Source organism: Sapajus apella, unplaced genomic scaffold, assembly GCF_009761245.1.
Source record: "Sapajus apella isolate SASKATOON/1434 unplaced genomic scaffold, GSC_monkey_1.0 scaffold22, whole genome shotgun sequence".
NCBI lineage: Eukaryota > Metazoa > Chordata > Mammalia > Primates > Cebidae > Sapajus > Sapajus apella.
Genome location: NW_022436962.1, coordinates 4,884,437 through 4,908,037, shown reverse-complemented (window position 1 = coordinate 4,908,037; position 23,601 = coordinate 4,884,437). Strand labels below are relative to the sequence as shown.

Below are 23,601 nucleotides of genomic sequence, written 5' to 3'. Positions count from 1 at the left end.
GCCATCTTCTTCCAACCTCCCTACCTCTCTAGAGCACAACATATTTGTTGAGGGCTTGCCTGAGAAAAGAGGGCTAAGAGAGGGTCTAGGCCCCCATGGAGACAGAACTGGGGTCCCCCAGAGGTAGGCCAGTCGTCCAGGCCTCTAAGCAACACAGCTGCCCTGGGTGTAACAGGTCCAGGTGGGCTTGGCGTTCTCGGAGCTGCCAAGCCTCCTTCCTCACAGCTGGGGACGTTTTCTGCCCTTGGTTCACTCCAGAGCTGCTGCTGCTCAGCTCCCTCGCCCTAAGTAAAGCTGAAGAACAGGGGGCCGCCTGGCCCATCTCCACTCTTCCCGATTGCAAATAGGTTTCCTCTGGCTCCACCCCATACCACTGTGCCCCCCAACCCAACATCTATACGCATTCTGTCACATCTTCTCTGGGCCTGCTTGGACCCTAAACCCTCTTCTTCCGCCTTTGTCAGTTCAACAAATGGAAGACTCCTTTTGCCACGAACACCCTCTCCTCCCCTCTCCCTGACCCCAGGCAGAGCCCCTGGAGCCAAGAACCATGTGGCCAAGAGGACTGTGGGCATGGACAGAATCCACCCTCAGTGGGCCCACCCAATCTGTGCCCCCCAGCAGCTCCCGAAGGGCAGGGGCATTTCCCCAGTGCCAGGCCCAGAGCTCAGCATATGCCAGGCACTCTGCTCATAGGAAGCTCCGAAGCCAGGGGTCAGGGTGGGGGAAAAAGCAGGGAGCAGTGGCTGGAGGACGAGGGTGCTGCAGGAGAGAAGGTGCAGCCCCACTTACCAGCCCCTTGCTGGCTGTCAGGTTCTGCAGGGCACCTGCACAGGCCTCCAGGGTGGCATCTTTCTTGCTCTTGCCCATGAGGTTCAGATAGGTGCGGATGGCGTCTGAATGGTACAACCAGCCACTGCCCTTGGGGTTGGTCTCTTCCTCGGGCAGGGGGCAGTCAAAGTTGTTGTTCTGAGGATGGAGAGCAGGTCAGTGGGGTCAGTGAGGAGTCTCATGAGAGGACACGACCCAGGCACTCTGTCCCCATCCCCCAGCCTCAGGGTCGTAGTTCCAGATAGGGCGAGCTGAGGACCTGCCTGCGGAGGCAGGGAGCCTAGGACTGCCCCACGGCACCCCTTTGCTCTGTGCCCTGCAGCAGCTCCATGGGCTGCAGGAATGGGCCACGGTCCTCCAGATTTCCCAGGGTGTGGGAGAAGAGAGCATCCTAGCATCCTGGGAACTGTGCTCCAGGGCAGCCTCGGCCCAAAGCTTCCAGATACGTGGGGCTGCTTTGGGCTCTCCCGTCATGATGCTTCCTCCCCTTCCAGACTAACCCACCATGGACCAACGGGGGTGGTCCTGGATTCCACAGCGGAGTCCAGTGAAGGAGGCCTGACCACCCCTCCCTGGCAGGCTTCTGCTTCTGGGGAAACCTGGGAGGGCTCAGGTGATGGTGGGAACCAAGGCCAGAAAGGGTGAGAGTTCTGGCTTCCCTCAAATCCTCAAGGGTAAGGGAGAAGATGGGGGAGACTTGACCCATTATACAGTAAGAAAGACCAAGGCCTGCAAACAGAGGGCTTGAGTTTCTGACCTCTAAGGTGGTCTAGCCCCTATACTTCCAGGAACAGATTCCCCGCTGTGCAAGATGAATGGCCTCTACCCAGTGCCCGGAGTGCAACATGAGCCCCAGCCAAGGTTTCGGCCTGGGCCTGGCCCTTAGGGCTGGCTTCAGGCCCCCGGAGGGCCCAGTGGAAAGGGCAGATGAAGCGGCCGCACCTGGTGGGTGCTCGATGGGCAGGCCCCGGCCCTGCCGATGCTGTACTCACCATCATCTTGTCACTCTTGTTGCTGAAGCAGCCAGTGGAGGATTTCTCGGTGTAGGTGTTACGGGCGTTGCACTCCAGTTGGCGGTAGCGGGTGGGCACCTCGGCGTCCAGGCGGTAGGAGAGGTTGTGCAGGACACACATGCAGTTTTCCACAGACTGGGGACCAAGCAGAGGCAGGGGCCTGAGCCTCCACCCAGCCTGATAGGCTCCTGGCCTGCCACCTACCCTAACTAACAAGAGAGCAGAGGCACCTGGGCTGCATCGGGAGAGATGAACCCAGGTACCCAACACACTCTCAGCGTGGAAAGTCTCCCAGGGCCACCTCTGGGACCTGAGTTTGAATCTGCTATTTCCTGCCTGCGTTAACTTGACCAGCCTCGCTTCTCTGGGCCTCAGCTTTCTCAGCTGTCAAATGAGACTACAGTCATCCACTTCACTAGGCTGTTGGAAATATGATACAGAGAAAGTACTTTTCACGGGACCTAGCGTGCGGTAGGACTGCTATGACAACATGCCCATGGGCAGACTGGGATACTGAAGAATGCGTCTTTCCTCCCAGAACAAACTCCTCCGGAAGAAGCCCCATGCCTCTAGATGCCATAGCCATCTAGTGCCCCCACCATTCCCTCTTCCCATGACCAGTCCTCGGCTGTCAATGTCAGCGGTGCTAACTCCACACAAACAACACCCAGGGCTTCATCATGGCAGCCGGGCCCAGAATGTTGTCAATTTCCTTTGGCAAACCTCCAAGACTAGGGTTTGGGAGCAGCATATTTACCCTCCCTAATGTCTGGGCCTTGCTGGGATCTAAGGGAATCTGACTTCCGGGGCGTACAGGTCCTGGGGATGTTGCGCCCACAGCAGAAAAGCATCTTGCCTGTTGGAACCAGGCTGAGCGGCCCAGTGACAAGGCTCTCGGACGCTTGGCTTAGTCTAGAAGCTGACTCATAGTGACCCAGAGCTGTTGCTTCCAGTGAGGGGAGCAGGAGATAAAAATCCCTCCTCAGGGAAACTGTGCTGAGAATGAGGTACTGTGATGCCCAGCCAGTGCCCTGGTGACCTGGGGCCTGCTGGACCTGTCCGCTGAGCCACTGTCTGCCGTGGTGGGGACATATCAGCCTTCTGTTTATCTGCCCTTCCGCGCTTGTTTTTCTTTGTGTTTGTCTGTGCTGTGTGTCCAGAAGTCTAGAGAAGGCAGGAAGGTGACTCTCCCAATAGCTTTTCTGGGAGGCAGAGGGAAGACAGCAGTGGCAGAAGGAGCCTTGTCTCGGAGGACACTAAGCCCTGGGAGCACCAGTGTGGACTCCTTGGGGCCGCGGGGCAAGGCTTGGCAGCGCCAATGCCAGCACAGCCAGCAGACACTCACTGGGAGCTCCCTCTGTGCCAGGCCCTCTTCGTGCTTTGTTTATTAACTAATCAAGTCCTTCAGGCAATCCTTGAGGTTGATATGATCACGACCATTTCCATGAGAGTGAAGAGTGAACTGGGGAACAGAGATTAGGAGGCAGCTGCATCCACTCCGCTTCTAAGTGTGGGAGATTGGATTTGCATGGGCACACTGTCCCCAGAGCCCATCCCTGTAGCCACCACTAGGCCCTGCAGCCAGGTGCCCCTTCTACCACCCCTGACCCTGTGCTCCTGTCTTGTCACTGGGCCAGGCTTCAAAGGCACCCAGAAAACATAGTGGGCTGACCTGGGGGTCAGGGTGCCACCAGGGGGTGCACTCACCTTGTCATCGCAGCGGCTGGCCGCCACACAGTTCTGGACATAGGCCATGAGGGAATCAATGAGCCCTGAGTAGTTACGCATGGTCTGGCGGCCTGCATCGGCTGAGCTCAGGTTCCTGGGGGAGAGGACAGAGGGTGGGAGAGGGCAGAGAAAAGGGGAAGAAAGAACAGGGAAGGTGGGGACAAGAGTGTGGTGGGGGACAGGCAGGGGAGGGGAGAGCAGAGAGGAGATGACGAGGTGGAGATTGGAGGCCGTGGTAGGCAGAAGGAAGAAGAGGAAAGAGAGGAAAGGAATGAAGAGAAGAAAAGATGAAGAAAAAGGAAGGAAAGAGAAACCATTTAGCCAATTCTGTCTGGCCCTGGCTGAGGCTGAAATGAGGTCTCATTTGCATTCAGTTCTTCTCCCCCTTTGCTCTGCCCAGTAACTTTATAACTGGCAATGGCTCCATGTGGCAATGGCCCCTCTGCAGCTGCAGCCCCAGGCTCACACCTGCTACTAGTGGCCCTTTGTGGAACAAGAGCTGGAAGCTCCTGCATGCCCTGTCTTTCTGTGGGGCAGGAAGAAGCCCCGCTGATGCTGGATCAGAAGTGGGGCTGCGGGTGGCCAGGCTGGGCACCAGAAGCTCACTCTCCATGCAAGCTGTGTTCTGCCCCTAGCAGTAGGCTCGTTCCAAGCAATCTGGGCTCATCAGCCTGGTGCAGGTGGGGTGTGGCTACAGTGGAACTTCAGCCCCATAAAACTCTTAATTACCCTGGGTTTTCATCTCCCCAGCCTCTCTGCTTCCTGGGGGCTGCTGCTGAGGCTGGCAGGGAGAAGCACAAGTTGAGACACAGAGGCACATGCCAGCTACACCTACCATCCTGGGGTGGGGGTGGTTCTCAGGATTTGGGGAAGACAAACCCCATTAGAGCAAGTTGGGACCCTAAAAGGGGTCCTGCTCCAGGGCTCCAAGCCACCCCTCCCAACAGCTTGTAAACCTCCACTTCTAGAACAAGCCCTTCCACCAGCTGCCACACCCTGGTACGGAACTTAGAAAACTTTGGCCAAAGCAGTGCCATCTTCATGCCAATGCACACGGCAAACGGTTTTAACACCACAGCCGGGAAGTGACTCATTGGCAACCAATCGGTAGACTTTTGAATAAAAGAACACTCTTCAAGATAGCACAAGAAATGCATTTTTTCAAGGGGAGGAGGAGGGAAATGGTTGAACCAGTTTGGATATTCAGATCCAGGCATTTCCACTCACGGATTCCTGACTAGTGTCCGCTGCATTCTCTCAAAGTGGGTGGTAGGGTCCTGAGCCTTATCCAGATCCAGGGACGTTAAGAGGGCCTGAGCCCCTGTGTCCTGGAGCCTGCCCAGAAGAGCCAGTGCCGGCTTGTCTATTATGTTTGTTCTATGCACTGGCTGAACGTTGGCTGAAATGGGGGCGCCTGGGGAAGGGCCCAAGACTGGGACAAAAAGGCCCCATGTGTCCTCCTCTCTCACCTCAAGCAGCCCGTGGCATTGAAGAAGACCTCAGGGTCCACCACATCCCGGGACATGTTGCTGTTGCCATCGCACCAGCCAGAGAAGGGAATGATGACACGGTCGGCCAGAACAGGCAGGGCGTCGGCAATGAGCTCCTCCTTCAGCTCGTCGGTGGAAGACAGGTTCCAGAGCAGCCCTGGGGATCAGAGACCATCAGCCCAACTTGTGCCAGGCTCAGAAAGCCCTAGGGATCAAGGTAACGGCACCAGCCTGGACTCTAGCAAATGGACCCCACTGAAACGCCACCTTCCAGGTAGGCCTGGTTTACAGAGCCTCTTGTCTGACTGTTCCATGCGGCCGTTTCTCACTGTCCCAACCAGACTGCAGGTTCTTTGAGGTCAGGGAACATCTCAGAGTTCTCTGTCAAGGCCAAAACTATGCATGTGATCAAAAAACGTTTGATTGATCAGTGGTTTTTAGTATAAATTTTAGCACTTGGGCTCTTCTAATGCTCTCTTTTCCGTCTGAAAGTCATTCCAGAAACACTTATCCATTGTTACTCTGTACATGGTCTGATCTTCCCAGTCCGTGACTTCTTCCTCTTGTGCCCCCAACCTCGAGTGCTTACCATATTTCTTGAACACAGGGTAGGTGCTTAAGACCCCTTAACCTCTTCCCCCTCAGCCTTTCTCTCCATCACCTGTGAACCCCAGGGCTTGTGGAACATGATCTCGCCTGGACACCAGCCTTCCCACTCTTGCTCTCCAACCTCTAAAAGGTGGTGACCCCTTGTGTGTGTGCACACCACCCAGGCTCACCCTCTGGACACCCCTGATCGGGCCAAGGCCAGTGTCACTAAACTCTCAGGATATTAGCCCCAGGCCAAATCTGCCTGCTGTCTTGTCCCAGCCTGGAGGGACTGGCTTGCACCCCAGCCTGACCCCACAGCCAGCGGCCTTGCACAGCCCCCACCGTGGCTCTCCGTGGCCGTGGTGTCCTACCGGTCAGCTGCTTCTGGATCTCCGTGTTCCCGGTTCTCCTCAGGAGGCTGACGGCCTCGCGGATCCCATTCTGCCTCCGTGTCTCCAGCTTGTTGGTGGTGCTCCTGAACACCAGGTTGCGCAGGGCCCCCGCCGCAGCCTGCTGGACGTTCTGGTTGGGGCTGCGGAGGAGGTCCACCAGCTTGCAGATGCCTCCCAGCTGATAGACCTGCCGGGAGAGAGTCGCCACACCACCCGGTCAAGGGAGCTGAGGTTGATCTGGTCATTCTATACTCAAAGCTGATTTTTTTTTCAGACCAAAAAAAAATCTATCAGTTCAGAAAGATTCAAATCAACCAAAATAAATAAGCAATGTGAGGTCATGATAACTGACCCAGATTGTGAACGGAAAGGCCTGGATTCAGATCCTAGCTCCCATATCCTAGTTGGGAGACCCTCAGCTAGGGTGCCTCCTGTTTCCTGAGCCCTGCTTTCCTCCTCTGGAGAATGGTGGTGAGGACCCAATAAGAAAGTGGATATAAATATATTTCAAAACCCTCAAGCAGAACACAGACAAAAGGGAAACTCTCTCATGGGAACTCTCTCCTACGGCAGAAGCGGATGCAAACTTATCTGGGACTCTGGGAAACACATTTATGACACTACATCCTTGGGCTGAACTGCAGGGCCCTATAGTGTCCCTCCTGCCAGCAAAGCTTTGGAGGCATCAACGGGCCCTGTTTTCCACCGTAAGATGCCTGAAGACAGAAGGGGAGTGGGAGAGAGGAGGCAGGTGGGAGGGCAGGAGTTGAGAGGTGGGGAGCAGTCATATTCTTCGGCGGGATTTGAGAAAGGGGATTTCTGTTGAACCCATGGGTGGCATTGAAGCGTCTCTTCCATGACCAGCGGAGGAAATGTCCGCTGCCTAATGTCCACTCAAACAGAGGGCTTTGCTCTGCAAAAGGTTACAACACACAGCTCTAACCTTGGGCAGTGTGAAGGCCCCTTGCAGCTGGGCAGGGCAAGAAGGAGCCAACTGCAGATCCCCCAACCTATCTCTAAAAGCACAGTCAGGCCGACACATCCAGGCCTTGCGCAGGCCCACTAAGGAGGAAAGTGTGCAGCCAGCTACCTGTTGCTTGGCAGATTCATCCTGGAAGCAGGTATGCTGGATGTAATAGGCCCCAATGGCCTGGAACTTCTCATCCTGGGAGCTCAGGTACTGCACAGCCTTGGGGATGGTCAGCCCACTGCACTCGATGTCCTCACTGCAGATCCTGTGAAGAATGGGCAGTGGGGGTGGTTACAGGGTGGGCTGGGAGCTCTGGTGAGGGGGCTCAGAGTTCCTCCTGGCACACTAAGCTGACATAGCCTCATCCGCCCTCTGGAAAGCCCAAACAAGGCAGCCCAGGGCCACTTGGAGAACACCCTGGGAACAGCTCCTCTCCTCCAGAGGAGGGAAGGCTACATCCATTGGATTTTCCCCACATGAGAATAGTGAGCCCCTGGTCACAGTCAATGTCCAAGCAAGTATATTTTCTCTGCACTGGGGAAATTTTCCTCCTGTTCCCTGAGGCGAAGCTTCCCACCCACTTTGCCACCTCTCTTGTTTTTGCCTGTATTAGGAAAATGGAAGACAATGGCCATGAGCCCATCCACCATCCATCCATCTACCATCCATCCATCCATCCACCATCCATCCATCCAATCATCCATCCATCCATACATCCATCCACCATCCATCCAACCATCCATCCATCCATCCATCCAACCATCCATCTATCCACCATCCATCCAACCATCCATCCATCCATCCATCCACCATCCATCCAACCATCCATCCATCCATCCATCCATTCATCTATCCATCCCCAAGTCCAGCTGGCTCTTACACAAACATTTTCACATCTATCCTTTCTTCCCATTCTTATAGCCACCAATTTCCTGATTTTGATTACTTTAATGGCAGCAAGAGACTCCCATAATTGGCTTTTTTCTCAAGCTCCCCCATCCAACGTTTTATACCCTTTTACCCAATAAGTCTCCCTAAAACCCTGTTCACTGTGTTGTTCTCCAGCTCAGAAACCATCAGTGGCTTCTCCATACTTCAGGTTTATGTGTAAACTGTTAAGCCTGATATCCAAGGGCAGGTATGAGGTTGAATCATAGGAAATGTCTATATTCAACCTTTTTTTGAGCCACAAAACCAGAAATTTCATACATGTTAACCTAATCACCCAGCTCCACTATGCCCCTTGAACATTCCCCAGCCCATACCCAGGGTCTGCTCCAGCAGGACTGTCCCCTTCACTGTACCTTGGCCAGGTCTCAGGGATGCCTCAAGGCACACCACTGGCCCTGCTGAAGCCCACCTCTGTGAAGCCCTCCCAGGGAAGGGAAACCTGTCTTCTAAGAACCTCTGCAGCCTCCCTGGTGCAGTCACAGGGTGGTGACTGGCTGTATCCAGCGTTCAGATAGGGAGCCTTCTCCTCATGCTCTGACACACCTGGCGCTCAGTAAACACTCACAATTCTAGCTGTAGCAACCCATCTTCAGTTCTAAGAAAAACACCCAAGGTGCAGAGCTCTCTGGGACTAAGTTAGCAGTACTGATGCCCACACGGAGAGAACGTCACCCTGCATTCATCAGCAAAATGTCATCCCCAGATGGGTTGACACTCATCCCTTCCATATCTCACCTAGAACCTCCACTTAGGGCCTCTGGTTGGGGCAATGAGCTGAAGCCAGAGGCTGCCCTGATCGGCCTCCAAGAGAGGGAGGTTTCTTAGTTCTCCTCCAAACCACCCCAAATGCGCCTTACAGCCTTCAAGTAGTTAAGAAAGGTCTAGCTCTCTAACTGCTTATTTTCAGAACAGGGTGCTACTGGCAGAGGGGAGCACAGGATGCAGAGTCAGCTGTGTGTCCTGGGACTAGCTACTTAACATCTCTGTGCCTTGTTTTCTCCTCAGGAATACTCACGCCTGCCTTGCTGAGGTGTCGAGGGTTAAAGATGAAGAATGCAAAGCTCCTGAGGCTCTCTGAAAAGGAGTTCCTTGTGTAGCTCCAGGACAGCCCTGGGTTGTCCCTGTCATGGCTGTGTTCCCTGCACTTGCCAAAGAGCCTGGCATGTACTAGATGCTCAGCAAATATTTGCCAAATAAATAAATAACAATAAGCAGTAGGTGGCGATGAAGGACAGTTTAAAGGTTCAGGGAGCCCCCAGCCCTGAAGAGCAAGCTCAGTGTCACTCAGGACACCTATGCGTCTATGGCTCCTAACGGGGCACCCCATTTGGTCTCCTTCCTACCTTCTGGGTGATGGCCATCAACATCTCTGCACAGGGGTTGTACTCTGTTCTGTAGCACTAGATCATGAAGCCACATGAAGTCCCTTAGGTTTTTTTCTTTGAGACAGGGTCTCACTGTCATCCAGGCTGGAGTGCAGTGGCGCCATCTTGGCTCACTGCAAACTTCACTTCCTGGGCTTAAGTGATTCTCTTGTCTCAGCCTCCTGAGTAGCTGGGACTACAGGCATCTGCCAGCCATGCTTGGCTAATTTTTTTTTTTTTTTTTAGACAGGGTTTCCCCACGTTGCCCAAGCTGGTCTCAAACTCCTGAACTCAAGTGTCCCCCACCCCCTGCTGCCTCAGCCTCCCAAACTACTGCGACTGCAGGCGTGAGCCACCACACCCAGGCCATGTCCCTCAGTTTTTCATGTCTATTCTTCCCGTTTGTCCTTCGGATTTACCTGTCTTATAACATAACCTAGAAGCCATTCGATTCCCGTTGTCCATATCAGGGTGCATTTCTTTGCTCTTTCAGAACATGGATATTCTGAAATTTACACGCCTACGATCAGAGGTCCTTGAACTCTAGTGTAATCAGAATCACTGGAGGGCTTGTTAAAATGTGCATTGCCAGCCCCTCTCCCAGTGTTTCTGAGACAGTAGGTCTGGGTGGGTTCCCACAATGAGCATTTCTAACAAATTCCTGGGCGATGCTGATGTTGCTGGTTGGAGGAGCACACTTTGAGAACCATCAGCCTGGCTAACCTTCTCTAATTAGCCTCCCTTGAACAGTGAGCTTTAAAACCCACACAGTCTGTGTCTGGGTTCTGTTTCACCTTCACACTAAAAACTTCTTGAGGTCGGGGGCCCAATGGGTCAGGTTCTCCCCATCAGGGAACCCATGATCCTGGGGACAATGCACTCCCCAGTGACAGAGGCTATGCCTCTCCTGGCAACCCAGGAGCCTTTGCAGGGTGCAGCAGCCTGGCTAAGGGTTTGTGTCCCACCTGACCCTCCTGGCTGCCCAGCCCAGCCTAGCAGCACTCACTTGGAGCTGGCCCTGGAGTGGCTGAAGGACAGGTCCTTGTTGCAGGAGATGGGCGGGACATACACGGGGTCCTGCTTGGAGGCACAGGAGGGCGGGCGCACAGGGCACTTCTTCACGGCCTTCTGGCCGCTGCAGGTGCTGTAAAAGCTGTAGCGGTTCTGGGTGGTCTTGTGGCCCTTGCTGCCCAGCGTGCCCTTGCGCAGCGTGCCCCGTGGGTCACAGTAGAGGTCGGGCTCACTGCGGCTCGCCTTGATTTTCTGCATGAAGCAGATGTCGCTGCCTGCGCCGGTGGTGTTACAGCTGCCCCGCGGGTAGTGCCGGCTCCAGTTCTCCATCTGGCTGTAGGAGCTGAAGCGCCTGTTGTCAGGCTCCCGTTTGAGGGTTCCATTGTAGATCTGGCCGGGGAAAGGGAGAAAACCTTGGTCAAGGCTCCTAAATGGGGATCCTGGACCCAGCGGGCCATGAGATACAGCCCTCCCCAGCCCCCATCATAATGCTCATAGGATCCCAGAATGTTTGGTGTGGAAGGAACCTGAGCCATCATCTGATATATTATTTTTTCAACTACAGGCTGTGACCCATTATGGATTATAAAATAAATTTAGGGGCTGGGCACGGTGGCTTGTGCCTGTAATCCCAGCACTTTGGGAGGCTGAGGTGAGCGGATCACAAGGTCAGGAGATTGAGGCCATCCTGGCCAACATGGTGAAATGCTGTCTCTACTAAATATACAAAGAAAAGTTAGCTGGGGATGGTGGCATGTGCCTGTAGTCCCAGCTACTTGGGAGGCTGAGGCACGAGAATCGCTTGAACCTGGAAGGCGGAGGTTACAGTGAGCTGAGATCACGCCACTGCACTCCAGCCTGGGTGACAGAGCGAGACTCATTCTCCAAAAAAAAGGAAAGAAAAGAAAAATCAATTTAGAAGACTGTGACCATCATTTTAAAAAAGAGGGAGCAGAATAATATAGCCTGGAATATAAAATATCAGCGTGCAATGCAGGTAGTAAAGTGGTTGTTTTGTGAAGCAGTGTGTGGGTACTGAGTTGCAACATGTGATACATTTCTTACTGAGTTGCTGTCAAAAAAGTCTGACAGACCCTGATCTGGTCCCACATGGTACAGTCCAGAAGAAGGGGTTGGAGGGCCAGAGAAGAGGGGCCTTCTAGTTTACTCAGTGAGGAAAGGGCAAAACCCGGACTTGAGCCTGAGTCTCCAAGCCCTGTGCCATTCCCAGACGCCAGCAACTTCCCACACAGCCAGCCTTCGTTGGCCCTTAAACTCGGCATAGGGAAATTTCTATTTTGGCCAGAACGGTTTACTATTGTTCTTTTCTGCTAAGCTCTTCATCTTGCCTCCCCTTTGCCAGGGCAAGAAGCAAATTGTAACAGGTCACTTGAAAGGCCAAAGAAGGACAACAGTTCTACTCCCTAGGCCCTTGCACAAGGGACTGTGAGCTAGGGGTCCAAGGTCACACGTGGAGGCAGGCCTGGGGCTACAGGAGCGCCCCCTGGACTTTGTCCTCAGGCTGGCAGTGGAGAAAAGTGGGCAGAGGCTCACTCCACCACAAAAACATACGACGGACAGTGAGGTGCCTCAGGGGCTCTGTGTGAGCCCAAGTGGGGAGTCAGCCTCCCTGGAGGAGCCAGTGAGGCTGGAGGCTTGGTGGGAATTAGTTCCGGAACAGAACTGCCCAAGGAGGACTTTCCCAGGAGCTCGCAAGCCGGTGGGTCTGGCCTGCTCCAACTTGTTCTGAGTAGAGGATCAACATCGGGTCTGATAAAAATGTCTCCACACAGGTGCTGACTTGGGACTCACCTTTGCTGGGATGGGCCAGGGCCAAACCGAGCAACCCAGGGCCTGCCCGCCTACCCCTGCCCCTCCCTGAGAAAGAGAGAGAGAGAGGGAGAGAGAGAGAGAGCAGAGTATGTGCATAGGGGAGGTCATTAGGCAACTGGGTAATTCCCTTCCACACCAGATCTGGCCACACAAGGCTGGGGAGGGGCTGGCACTCTACCTGGTCCTTTTTCATCTCTGCAGGGAGTCATAGCCAGCAGGAACCTCCCATGGCTTGAGCTCCCAGAAAGACTGGGTGTCAAACCACCAGTCAGAAGTTGCGTCCAAAACCCAGAAGCCACAGACTGTTAACCTTGCCAATGGCCTGCTCATCCCCTTCACCCACACACCCAGCTGTGCACTCAGGCAGGCACAGTTTTCTTCCCCAAACTGGGTCAAACCAACCTACCCCAAAGAGAATCGGTGTCTGGTTGTTGGGAGAGGCACAGATGGACAAGCACAAGGCTTGGGAGACGAGCTGGACAATTTTCTAAGCATCTGGGCATGGAATGCGTGTCTTGCAGATTACAGGCAAACTATGCCATGAAAACCTTTACAAATGGCCACACCCTCCATTCTCCTCTCAGGGGAAGGAAGGTGGTGGATGGCAGCATGGAAGGGGAAGCCCAGCATCGCCAAAGGGCAAAGGGCTGGCTAAGCCTTAAATGGAAACTCAACAAGCAGCACGCTTGTTCTCCGTAGATGACACGCCTGGACGTCATCTTAGACACCTGATGAGAAGCCCAAACACTCATCCTGGCCCAAACCCAGCAAAGATGTGAACATGCTGACTGAGCCTCACAGAGGCTTTGGGCTTTGCTTTACTGTGCTGGGAAAAGGGGCAGCCAGTAGCCTTGCCAAGTCTCAGCAAGGGTGGGCTGCCCACAGAGAATGAGCACTGGCTGCACCCGCAGGGGAGTGGGCAAGGTGCGGAAGGGAGGGATGTCCCTGTGGGACTGCACTTCCCAGCCTCCCACCGTCAGCTGTACCCCAGTGGCATCACCCATTCCTGGGAACCTCACCCCAGCTCCTAGTGTCATGGTGCTGGTGGGCTGTGCTGCTTGAGGACAGCTGGGTGCGACGCTCTCTCGTCATCATGGCCCTTTGCTGTCACTTTGACAAGCATGAGTAAAGCCTCCTCTAAGTCAAACCCCATCCTCCCCAAGTACCAGGAGAAGGCCTGGATTCCCTCCAAGGCACAAGGAGGCAAACTGCCACCAGCTCTCCCTGCACAAATGGCCTGGGACCTGGCTGAAGCCTGCAGCCTCGAAGGCTAAAATGGCAGCAACTGCGGGGGACTCCGCGTACGTCCTCCAGCTCACTGGGCTGAGGCCTGCAAAGTGGAGGAAGACCCCAGTGTCAAGAACACAGACTCTGGAGCTAGCCTGACCTGGCCTTGTCAGTTGCCCAGTGGATGGCCTTGGGCAAGTTACTTAAGCCCAACGTGCCTCAGTTTTTCCATCTGTAAAACTGGTATAATTATGCCCAACATAGAAGGTTGCTGGGAGAATCCAATGAACTACTGTTTGTAAAGCACCTAGGACAGTCCATGACATGAGTGTTTGCTCAGTAGGGACATCCGTATCCCTCTGACTCTTAGACTGGGCACAGGCTGGCTGCCTTAGGACACGGCTCCTAAAGGAGAGACTTCATGTCACCCATGGCATACCTACCAGATGTCCTAAGAGGGAGGATGAACCCAGGAGGCCAAGACAGCCCAGGGGTAGGCACCAGTATCAGAGCTCCATGCTGGTCTCACCCCACAGACACAGAACAGGCCTAAATATGTCTCAGAAAAGTAGAGGAACACGGTCTGCCCAGATGCAGTGTTTTCTTTACGTGGGTGCTGTTGGCATCTGAGGCAGAACAACTCTTCTTTGTACAGGCTGTCCCAAGCATCTCAGGTGTTTAGTGCCCCAACCTCCAGGCTTTAAATGCCAGTAACGCCTCACAGTCATTGCAAAATGCCCCACACATTTCCAAACACTGTCTTCCAGGTCCCGAGCGAGCAGCTGCAGCCAGAATAGAATGCCCGGGCAGTGCACGTGTGCCCGCCGCAGGTGGGAGAGCTTCACTACCAATGCCTGTTCTCCCAGCCACACCCCCACATTCAGATAGTGATCTGCTGGCAGCATCCTGCTCTTCGAATACAAAGGGCAGTGACATACACTCAACCTCTTGTCTGGTTATCCCACGCTTCCTTGGGAAACTCCAGCCTCAGGTGGGATAGTCTGTGGATCAGAGCATTCCAGAGGCTGGAAACTTAATTTCCTGGGAGTAGAGTTGATGACCCTGCCAGACAGCCGGCTAGCCTGGACAGCCAGGCAGAAATTCACAGCATCCCAAGAGACATGTTTCTTCCCTTGGGAGACCAGTGGGGCTTTTGAGGGGTCACACAGTTTGAGGTGGGCCAGGAGAAGCTGCTTTTAGCTAGGAGTCCCGCAGTCAGTCCCTGCTCTGCTTCCTGCTTGGAGAAGTGGGGTGTTTTTAACCCCACACTGAAAGCGCCCCTCTCTTCCTGTCCCTCATTAAGTCAGGAAACTCTGGAAGGCCAACCCCTCCTTTATAGGCAAGGAGACAGTCCCAGAGGGTGACTGGGCCACAGTGAAGCAATACAAGCCCCAGATCCAGGGCCTCAAAGTACTGAATGTGACCAGCTGACCCTTGAGAGAGCCACTCACTCTGGAGTGGCCCCAAAGCTGGAAAGGCTCCTGATAGCCAGGGTCACCGGACAGGGCAGCAAGTAACCATTCAGAAAGAGATGGCATCCTCCTGTCCTTCCTTCGAGAGTCCTTACTGACTCCCTCCTTTTGCACCCCTACTGCCCAGGCTCTGGCCCCTGCTCTCATCCACTTACCACTAGGCCACCCCAGCGCCTCCCACTGCCCCTGCCCAGCCCCCAGGGCTCTGGTCCCTGCCTTGCGATGCCATCACTCCACCTTCCTCAGGCAAAGCTTTCACCAGCCCGTGCCACGTTAGAGAACCCACAGTGTCTCTGCTCCTTACCAGACAAACTCCTCAGCCCGCCCACCCTGCCTGCCCAGCCATCTCTTCCCTCCCCAGCACACCAGCCTAAGCTGCTCCGTGACCTCAGCCACATCCTAGGCTCCCTGCTTCTGTTCAGATGCTCCCCCGACCCTGCACAACTTTTCCTCACCCGCCTCCTCCCAAATCCTACGTTTCTCCAAGGCCTCTCCTCAACCTGTCATCTCCAAGAGGCCTGTTCTAACCCAGCCCTGTCTCCATAACGACCAGAGTTGGAATTCTTTGCCCTTACAGCCAGGGGCCTATGGTCTTGTTTGTTTTATAGTTGCTAACGTCGGCTTCTGTCGGATGCCCTTAATTGGGCCTGAAACAGGGCTGAGCTCACAGCAAGTGCTCAGTGAAAGGCAGACATGACTGAGAATTTGTGTTGCGGATGGAGATTCAGGATGCTGACTGGCACTGGAGTTCCCACGGCCTGCCGGGCACAGAGGAGAGAAGAGGCCCCATGAGCAAAGTGTGCTGGTAGGAGGTAGGGCCGTGCTAGGCAGGGTGAGGCAGCCTGTGTGGGTGAACAGGATGGAGTCCGGCTGTGACGTCCAGAAGGCTTCCCTTTACCCCTTGACTTGAGCAAAGCAGCTGGGTGGTTGAGCCCAGAGAATTCTATCCAGCTCTAGCTGGACAAACAGAAGCTGCTGGACTCCTTGGCAGCTGGGTATGTGCCTGGCAGGACAAGATGAAAAGAGTGTCTATGTCCCCAGCTATTAGCCCATTTTGAAACCAAGCTTCTGCCAGCAGGGCGGGGCTGGCCAAACCAGTTCTCCAGCGAGACACACCCTGGTCTGCCTGCCAAGTCCCACACCCAGCAGTGCCATCTTCAGCAGCGTGATCTCCCAAGGCCCTTTTCATGAAAGTGAGTGCACACACAGTTTTACGGAGTCCTTGTCCCTCTAGGGCCTGGTGAGGGCTCGCTCGAGAAAGAAACTTGATTAGACGCCTTTCAAGGACAGGTTCCATTTGCCACTTGCCTAGTACCTCCCACTCCCCACTCAGTGCCCAGATGAGGGGCTCTCATGTAGTAGGCATGTAGCAACACTTGTTCATATTGCTGGGATTTCAGTCAGGACCGGGGGAGTGGGCAGAGCTGACCTGTCGCAAGGTGCACCTCCGCATGTGGCTCAGCGGCTCTGCCCTCACCCTCTCTAGGAGTTTGGAGAGCACAGGTGCTCTCCCAGCAAGGCTGGCGAGGACAGGGCATACAGGGCTCCATGCAGTCAAGAATCTTCCCAGAGGGGCAGGGGTAGCTGCTTATTCAGCAGTCTGAGTCAGCATGGGAGCCACGGGGGCCTGAGTCACAAAAGATGGAACTTCAGCAGGGGAAGTGTTGATCCCTGCCTCCTGGCTCCTCTGGGCATGGCTCCTTCTCTGAGAAGCAGGGGGTTCCACCCTGGGCTGACCCTCCTTTGTTTTCCTGGCACACTGCTTTGGGCAGAGCAGCCCCACTGCTCAGAGGCCCTGACGTCTGAACACAGAACAATCCCGTTTGGCCTTGGAGGAGGTGTGGTGGGTGTGCCTCACTGTGAGACCTCAAAGGCAGAAGGAGCTACACCCAAGTGCCATCACCAGCACCCCGAGACCAGCAGAGCCCACCCAGGCGACAACTCCAGAAGGCACTTGCTTAGTGCTACTGAATTGAAGTCGCTAAGTGTCCACTGAGAGAAGGCACAGCAGAAACCAGAAACAGTGTGATGCCCAGTGTGGGCGCATGTTGCCACCTGAATTTTTTAAATGTTAAAAAAAACACAAAAGAAGTGTTGATGCCTATCCTCAGAGTAGAGACTTTCCCAGAGATCTGGTTAATAATGGTGTCCCTTATTAGCTTTGAAAAGCAGAAAGAGTGAGCACACTTCAATCAGGCCAGTGTTAACAAATGTCTACGGATAACTGAGGACAGCTTTCTCAAGTATCTGGATAACTAAAGCCCAAGCAGAGTAACCCATAAAACTCTGTAGCCTGTGGGTCCTTCAAGAAAATGCCTTCTCCAGTGAGGCCACAATTCTGGGGTAAAGAAGGCATCTTAGCCTCTTGGGCCCCAGGCTCTAAGCCTGCCTGCAGAGGTCAGGTCCATGGTGGTTCCTGGAGCCTGCTGTGGGGGCGACATGCACTTGTGCAGCCTGGCACCTAGCCGACACCTGGCGATCCATCAACACGCAGCTGTACCAGCCCCTGCACCAGCTCCGTCTCCACCTCCCGCTCCCTGCCTATTTGCTGCACTGTGGGAAAAAGCAGGTTTTCCGAAATGCTCCTTTTTCACCTTTCCCCCTCGACACCTGAGAAGTAGGTTTTTGTCAGCTCCTAACACTGGTAGGATGGGTGTGGACATGACAACCTAAAGTTTCATACACAGACATCTCTGTTTCCTTTAGGCAGGGAAACCCCTGACAGGTGTTTGCCACTTCAGACGCAGATCTCATAGGCCTGAGTGGTGGAAGACCTCTGGCTGTCAGCCGTCTCCCTTCCACGGCCCCAGGCAAGCCGAAAGCAAGGTCTTGTGTTCTGAGATCGCAGCTTCTGGCTTTCAAACCCAGAGGCTGCTTCCACTGTCCCAGCGATGGTTCATCATGAAGAGGGAAAGCCGAGGGGGGCACCCTGATATGAAATAACTCCTGGAGTCCTGGATGATGGGCCAGCACCCCGGAAGAGCACATTTAAGGGTCAGGAAGAACCCACTAGGCCAGATTTCCCCCACCCTATACTGGGAAGTTGGAGGGAAGGCTGGCTGGCCCCAGAGCCACTCCACGCACTGGACCAGGAGGTGCTTCCCAGCCCTAGGAAGAGGAGGGCCAAAGGCTGGGAGGTGGCAGCGTCTCGAAGGGCAGGTGCTGACCTGGCCCAGAAAAAAAGGTCCCTGGAGACCTAACAGTGGAAAGAACCTACTCCTGCTGGTTAGCTAAAGGTTTTTGGTTGTTTGCTTGTTTGAGACAGCTCTGTAGCCTAGGCTGAAGTGCAGTGGTGCAATCATGGCTCACTGCAGCCTTGACCTCCTGGGCTCAAGTGATCCTCCCACCTCAGCCTCTCGAGCAGATGGGACCACAGGTGCACACCACCAAGCCCAGCTGATTTTTAAATTTTCTTGTGAGACGGGGTCTCCCTATGTTGCCCAGGCTGGTCTTGAACTTCTGGCCTTAAGTTATCTTCCTGCCTCAGCCTCCCAGAGTGCTGAGATTACAGGTGTGAGCCACTATGTCTGGCCTGTTAGTCAAGAATTTTACATGAAGGGAGAGACACTTGGCTGGGCCCTTCAGTGCTTGGGTAATAGCTCTCACTTGTGGAAGATGAGCGTGTAGGCACGCACGCTCACACACATGCACACACACACTTCTGTAGGCACTCCCCACCTGCCCACATGGGGCACACATCACTTTGCCAAAAGTGGACTCAGGTAAGGAAGGTCTTTGGAAGTTCCTGGAGCATATCCTGAGCACCATCACCAGTGTGGTGCTTCCACACCAGTGTGCAAAGGGCTTCCCTGTTCATCATCTTGTGATGATCTCCCGCCTGGCCAATGAGGCAGCAGGGCAGAGAGGAGCGGCTTTGTTCTCTTTGTGAGCATATTAAGGTCGGAGAACTTTAGGCTGGTCCAAGCCCACACAGCTAAGATCGGGCAGGCCCCAAGCCAGGACCCGGGTCTTTGGTGTCTCTTACAGTGATTGTCCTACAGCCACTCTGCTACCAGAGTCTGGTGACACAAACAAAGCCTACATGGCAAAGAGGCTTTGTAGCTAGGGGGCCTCTACAGAAACTAGCATCTCTGGCCAGTTGCTGGACCCGACTCCTGGAAGACCCCATCCCCAAGGGTTCTAGACACAGGAGGTGTCAGCCCTTCTTCTTTGGGCCAACTGTGGGAAGTTCTTTATTTATTTATTTTTTTTGAAACAGAGTTTCACTCCTGTTGCCCAGTCCGGAGTGCAATGGCACAATCTCGGCTCACTGCAACCTCTGCCTCCTGCCTCAGCCTCCCAAGTAGCTGGTATTACAGGTGCACGCCACCACATCCAGCTAATTTATGTATTTTTAGTAGAGATGGGGTTTCACCATGTTGGCCAGGCTGGTCTCGATCTCCCGACCTCAGGTGATCTGCCTGCCTCGGCCTCCCAAAGTGCTGGGATTACAGGTATGAGCCATCATGCCCAGCTGGGAGGTTCTTGAAGACATTTAAAAAGTGTGTGGTTTTTGTTATTTGTGTGAGTGATATAAAGTTTCCTTTCAAAATAAATGCATTGGAATAGCTGGGCATGGTGGTGCGTGCCTATAGTTCCAGCGACTTGGAAGTCTGAGACAGGAGGATTGCTCGAACCAAGGAGTTCAAGACCAACCTGGGCAACACGGTGATACCCTGTCTCTAAAATAAATACATGAGAAAATAAATGCATTGGAACTGATGAGTAATTCCCTTAAAATAAGTAAACAATAGTTGGTATGATTTTGCAAAAATTGTGACAGCAGAACGCAAATGACGGAGGTTTGGGAAACGTGATTGCCCGTACTGGCAAAAGTACCAGGATGTGACAGTGTGACCAGGAGCCCTGAGCCAGGAGTCAGGAGACCACGCTCCATTCTTGGTCTCCTGTGCCTAGTTGTGTAGCCTTAGGCCATCACCTCACCTCCCTAAACCTCAGTTTCCCCAACTGCAGCACGCCCTGTAAGGCTTCTTCTGAAGGAAGGCAGTTCAGCAGTCTACGATTCATCCCTTGCTGAAGTCACAAGCAGCCTCTTTCCCAGCCTGTCTTTTTCCCCTTCCAGGCCTCGCCCTTGGGCGCCCTGTGGGGGTGGGAGGGGCGGGGCTCTGGGTCTAGAGCTGCTTTTCTCCCCACCTGTGTCTCTACAGGTCCCCCGTCCCCTCCCCGTGCCTGGGCTGATTTTGTTTTCAGCTGAGTTTGCTCTCCTGGGGCAGGCAGGCCTCGGTAGAGACACGCCAGGGCCCTGGGGGAAAAGTGGAGCCTCACCCTTGCAAAGGGTGGGGACGGCTCTTCCACCCACTTGGGAAATGCTGCTCCATTTGTCTCACTGAGCCTAGTGACAAAAGGAAAACTCTCAAACCAAAAAAAAAAAAAAAAAAGCCAGCAGAAGATTCCCCCCAAGACTGTATTTTGATGACGTTATCCAGTGCCCTGCTTGCTGGCTTTGAAACTTGGCCAGGAGGCTTAGCTCACTTCTCCTCCTTCCCTGGTAGGTCCCTTCCTCCTCTTGCTCTTCACACCCGCCTCAAAGTCCACTGGGGTCCAGACTCAGTTCTGCCACATCTATCTGTGAGGTCACAGGCAAGCCCCTGCACTTTTCTGTGGTTTGATTTCCCTGCAAATAAAATGAGAATAACAAAGCCTGGTCTACCTACTAAACTCACAAAGACCGAAGGATCAGGTCAGGGGATGAAAACAGGCAGTTTGAGCAAGTTCAGAATGCTGCATGAATTCAAGGGATTATTAAATAACCGGGGGGTCTCGGGTTGGAGCACTTTCCCCTTGAGAGCTGACTGAGAACACAGCGCAGCTGAAGCAGCCTCGAAAGTGGCCACCTGCGGCTCATCCCGAACCCAAGACCCCGCTCCACAGATGCCCAAGACTCAGAACTGAAGCTGGGGAAGGAAGGCTTGGAGGTCACCTGGTCCCACGCCTTCACTGACAGATGAGGAAACCAAGCCTTGGAGAGGTTTAAGTTAGCGCGTGCTATAAAATTTAGCTTTTAATGATATCTTCTTATGCTGTTGATTGTTGTTTACCTGTTATTTGTTTTCAACTATAGTGTTAGGACTTTAAAGACTTGTTGGTTGAGTAGATTAGCTTTTGTCAGGGCTAAAAGGAAAAAAAAAAAAAAAAAGCCCCAAATGAAACCCTACCAATTTCTGCTGGAGCAAAATTAAAAAGCTTAGAATTATCCTTGATTCTTTAAATCTTCTCTCTAAAGTTTCACATTCGGGGAGAAGGGGAGAGGGCCACAGCCAGCTCATCCAGAAGCTTCCTTCTTGGGAGAAGACAGAATTCTATTCTCGGTGGCCAGGGAATTGTCGGGCTCACAGTATCTCATCGGAATGGGAGAAATAGAGTCCCAGGCCAACCCAAGCATAAGTGTTCCCTGCCCAGCCTCAACTCAGAGCTCTACACAAAATGAATGGAAATGACTGAGGAAGACTTGCTGATTAGCGAAGCTAAAGGAAGAACTGGCTTCTGTTGTCTCTGGGGAGAGTGGAGCTCCCTTCTGCAGACATCCTGAGGACCCACTGCTGACTGTGTCCTGGGCTGCAGCACTCCCCACTTGCTAAGCAGCTGCCACACTGAGTCCCTTGGCAGTGACGAGTCTCCCTGAACATCCTGGCCAAATTGCCCTGGTCCTCCCTCTCCACTCCCCTACAAGGGTCCACATGTCAGGACAGTGACTGGTGGGAGTCTGCCGTCTCCTGGGTCTAGTGCTCCTTCCTGGGGCAGGAGGATGGAGGGGCCAGGGTGCTCACTTGGCCCCAAGGAGCATTGCTGTGAGTTTGTGATGTAGGCTTGGGAGACTTAGGACACCTTGGGAGCTGGAAACCTGAGACCAGTTGCCTTTCTTGGGGGGTTACCTATTCTTTGTGAACAGTCAGCAGGGTACTCTCAGACCGCAGCTCAGACCTAGAGGCATGTGTGCTCTGCCCTCCATCCTGTCTGCTAAGTTCAAAGCTCAGCTTCTCCAGGAGCCGATCCTGACTCCCTCCACCTGAAGCTTGCCCTTGGAGGACACACTTGTTCACTGGCACCATGTCTTCCTCCCCTTGCAAGCCCGTGCTGCAGACAGGGGGCCATTCTCTGACTTCTCTTCTCAAAAGAGGGACACAGAAGCCAGATGCCATAGCTACAGGGAGGTGGTCTGAGCTGCCGTGTCATCTTGCTGATGCTAAGCCTGAGGCCCAGCAGGAGAGGGGTCCTCTGGGGAGCCAGTCCCCAGACCAGGACTACTTCCTCGTCTCCACATTCTCTCTGGACTCTGAAGGGGCCTCCCTGGCTTAGCCAGCCCTCAGTCAGGAGGCAGGGCCTCAACTCACCACCATGGAGGGGAGGGCAAGTCCAGAAAGGAAGCTCCTTGAGCTCAGCCCAACCCTAAGGGTGACAAAAGCTTCTTATGGGAACACAGCCACTCGATGGACTGTGTTTTAGAAAGGAGGGCCCCTCCCAAGGAGTACCCAGACACCAACGTGTGCCATAGGCTTGTCCTTCAGTTTAAATACAGGGAGTGTCCCAATGGCAGCAGTTTGTCTGTGAAAGCACACGGCGTGCTCCTTCCACATGGAGAGGTGCCCAAGAAGCCGGCCCACCTGCTCCCGCTCGCTCACCTCCATTCTCTCTCAGAGGCTCATTCCGCCTCTTGGCAAGTAGAATCATTGCCTCTTCTTGTTGGGTGAGAGCCTGGGGCCCTTGCAGGACCCTCCTATCTCCCAGGGCTGGGTGGGGGTGAGTCACGAGCTGGCAGCGGGGACACTGAGTTGGCAGACACATCAATTGCTCCCTCTTGGAGCAGGATCCATGCCTGCCTGGGAGTAGGAGGCTGTGGTCTACCCTCTATGGGTCCCTCACCTGGACTTTTCAAGAAAAGACAGAGACCCGGCAGGCGCTGCTGAAGGAACCCAGCTCCCACACCTGGAAAGTGGCGTTCATAGCTGAGACACAGCATCTGGAAAGAGGGATTCAGGCCTGTGTTAAGTCAGGGTAGTTACTCAGCAGAGCTACTTGCTGTGCCTCAGTTTCCCTGTCTGTGAAGCTAAAGTAAATGAAGTCCTACCATCTCTCCATCCTGTTGCAAGGGCTAATTAACTGCTATTTTCCTGGGGCCTGGAGTGCCCAGATGAAAGCAAGGAGGAAATTAAGAAGCTATTATCCATCCGTAGACTTGAAGCAAAAATCTGGGCTGGAGGAATTGACACTGCTTCTGACCCTGGAGGGACCACCACACAGGCTTTAGCTACAGAACCCTGTAGCTACTCAGAGAGCTCTCAAACCACAGGTGACCCTAATTGAGTCCTTGGCTATGATTTAGTCCAATTGCCTTGCCCCACGACTGAGAAAGCCAAGGTCTAGAGAGGTGAAGGCCACTCCAGGTCCCTCAGTTTGTAGCAGCCCAGCTGAGACTGAAATCCACACCCCCCACTGCTGATCTGATGTGTTACATCCATAAACCTCATACTACTCTTTGAGATAGGAATTTTCACCCATTTCAGAGATAAGCAAGCTGAGGTTCAGCTAGATTGAGAACTTGACTAGAGTCATGCAGCTATTAAGGAGCAGACTTGACTAAGAGTCACGCGGCTATGAAGTTCCCGGCCAAAGTTCAGGGCTTATTTGTCCACACCAGGCTGTCTGCGAGCATGGCCTCTGTTGACTGCGGACTGGTAAGGACCGTCTGTTTCTGCTGCTGCTAGGGTCA

General features: G+C 53.9%; 1 protein-coding gene across 2 annotated transcripts in view; it reads right to left on the bottom strand.

The window, feature by feature from the left end:
• PKP1 (plakophilin 1) overlaps window positions 1-23,601 on the bottom strand; it is a 52,005-nt gene that overhangs the window by 14,096 nt on the left and 14,308 nt on the right. For both annotated transcript variants that reach the window (XR_004272124.1, XM_032288695.1), the window contains exons 3-9: window positions 10,337-10,731; window positions 7,136-7,280; window positions 6,025-6,232; window positions 5,042-5,219; window positions 3,552-3,666; window positions 1,824-1,979; window positions 793-969 (exon numbers count right to left, since the gene is read on the bottom strand). Coding sequence is in view for 1 of the 2 variants with exons in the window: in XM_032288695.1 (XP_032144586.1) it covers window positions 793-969; window positions 1,824-1,979; window positions 3,552-3,666; window positions 5,042-5,219; window positions 6,025-6,232; window positions 7,136-7,280; window positions 10,337-10,731 (1,374 nt within the window). In the remaining variant the exon portion in view is untranslated. The remainder of the gene's footprint in view (window positions 1-792; window positions 970-1,823; window positions 1,980-3,551; window positions 3,667-5,041; window positions 5,220-6,024; window positions 6,233-7,135; window positions 7,281-10,336; window positions 10,732-23,601) is intronic.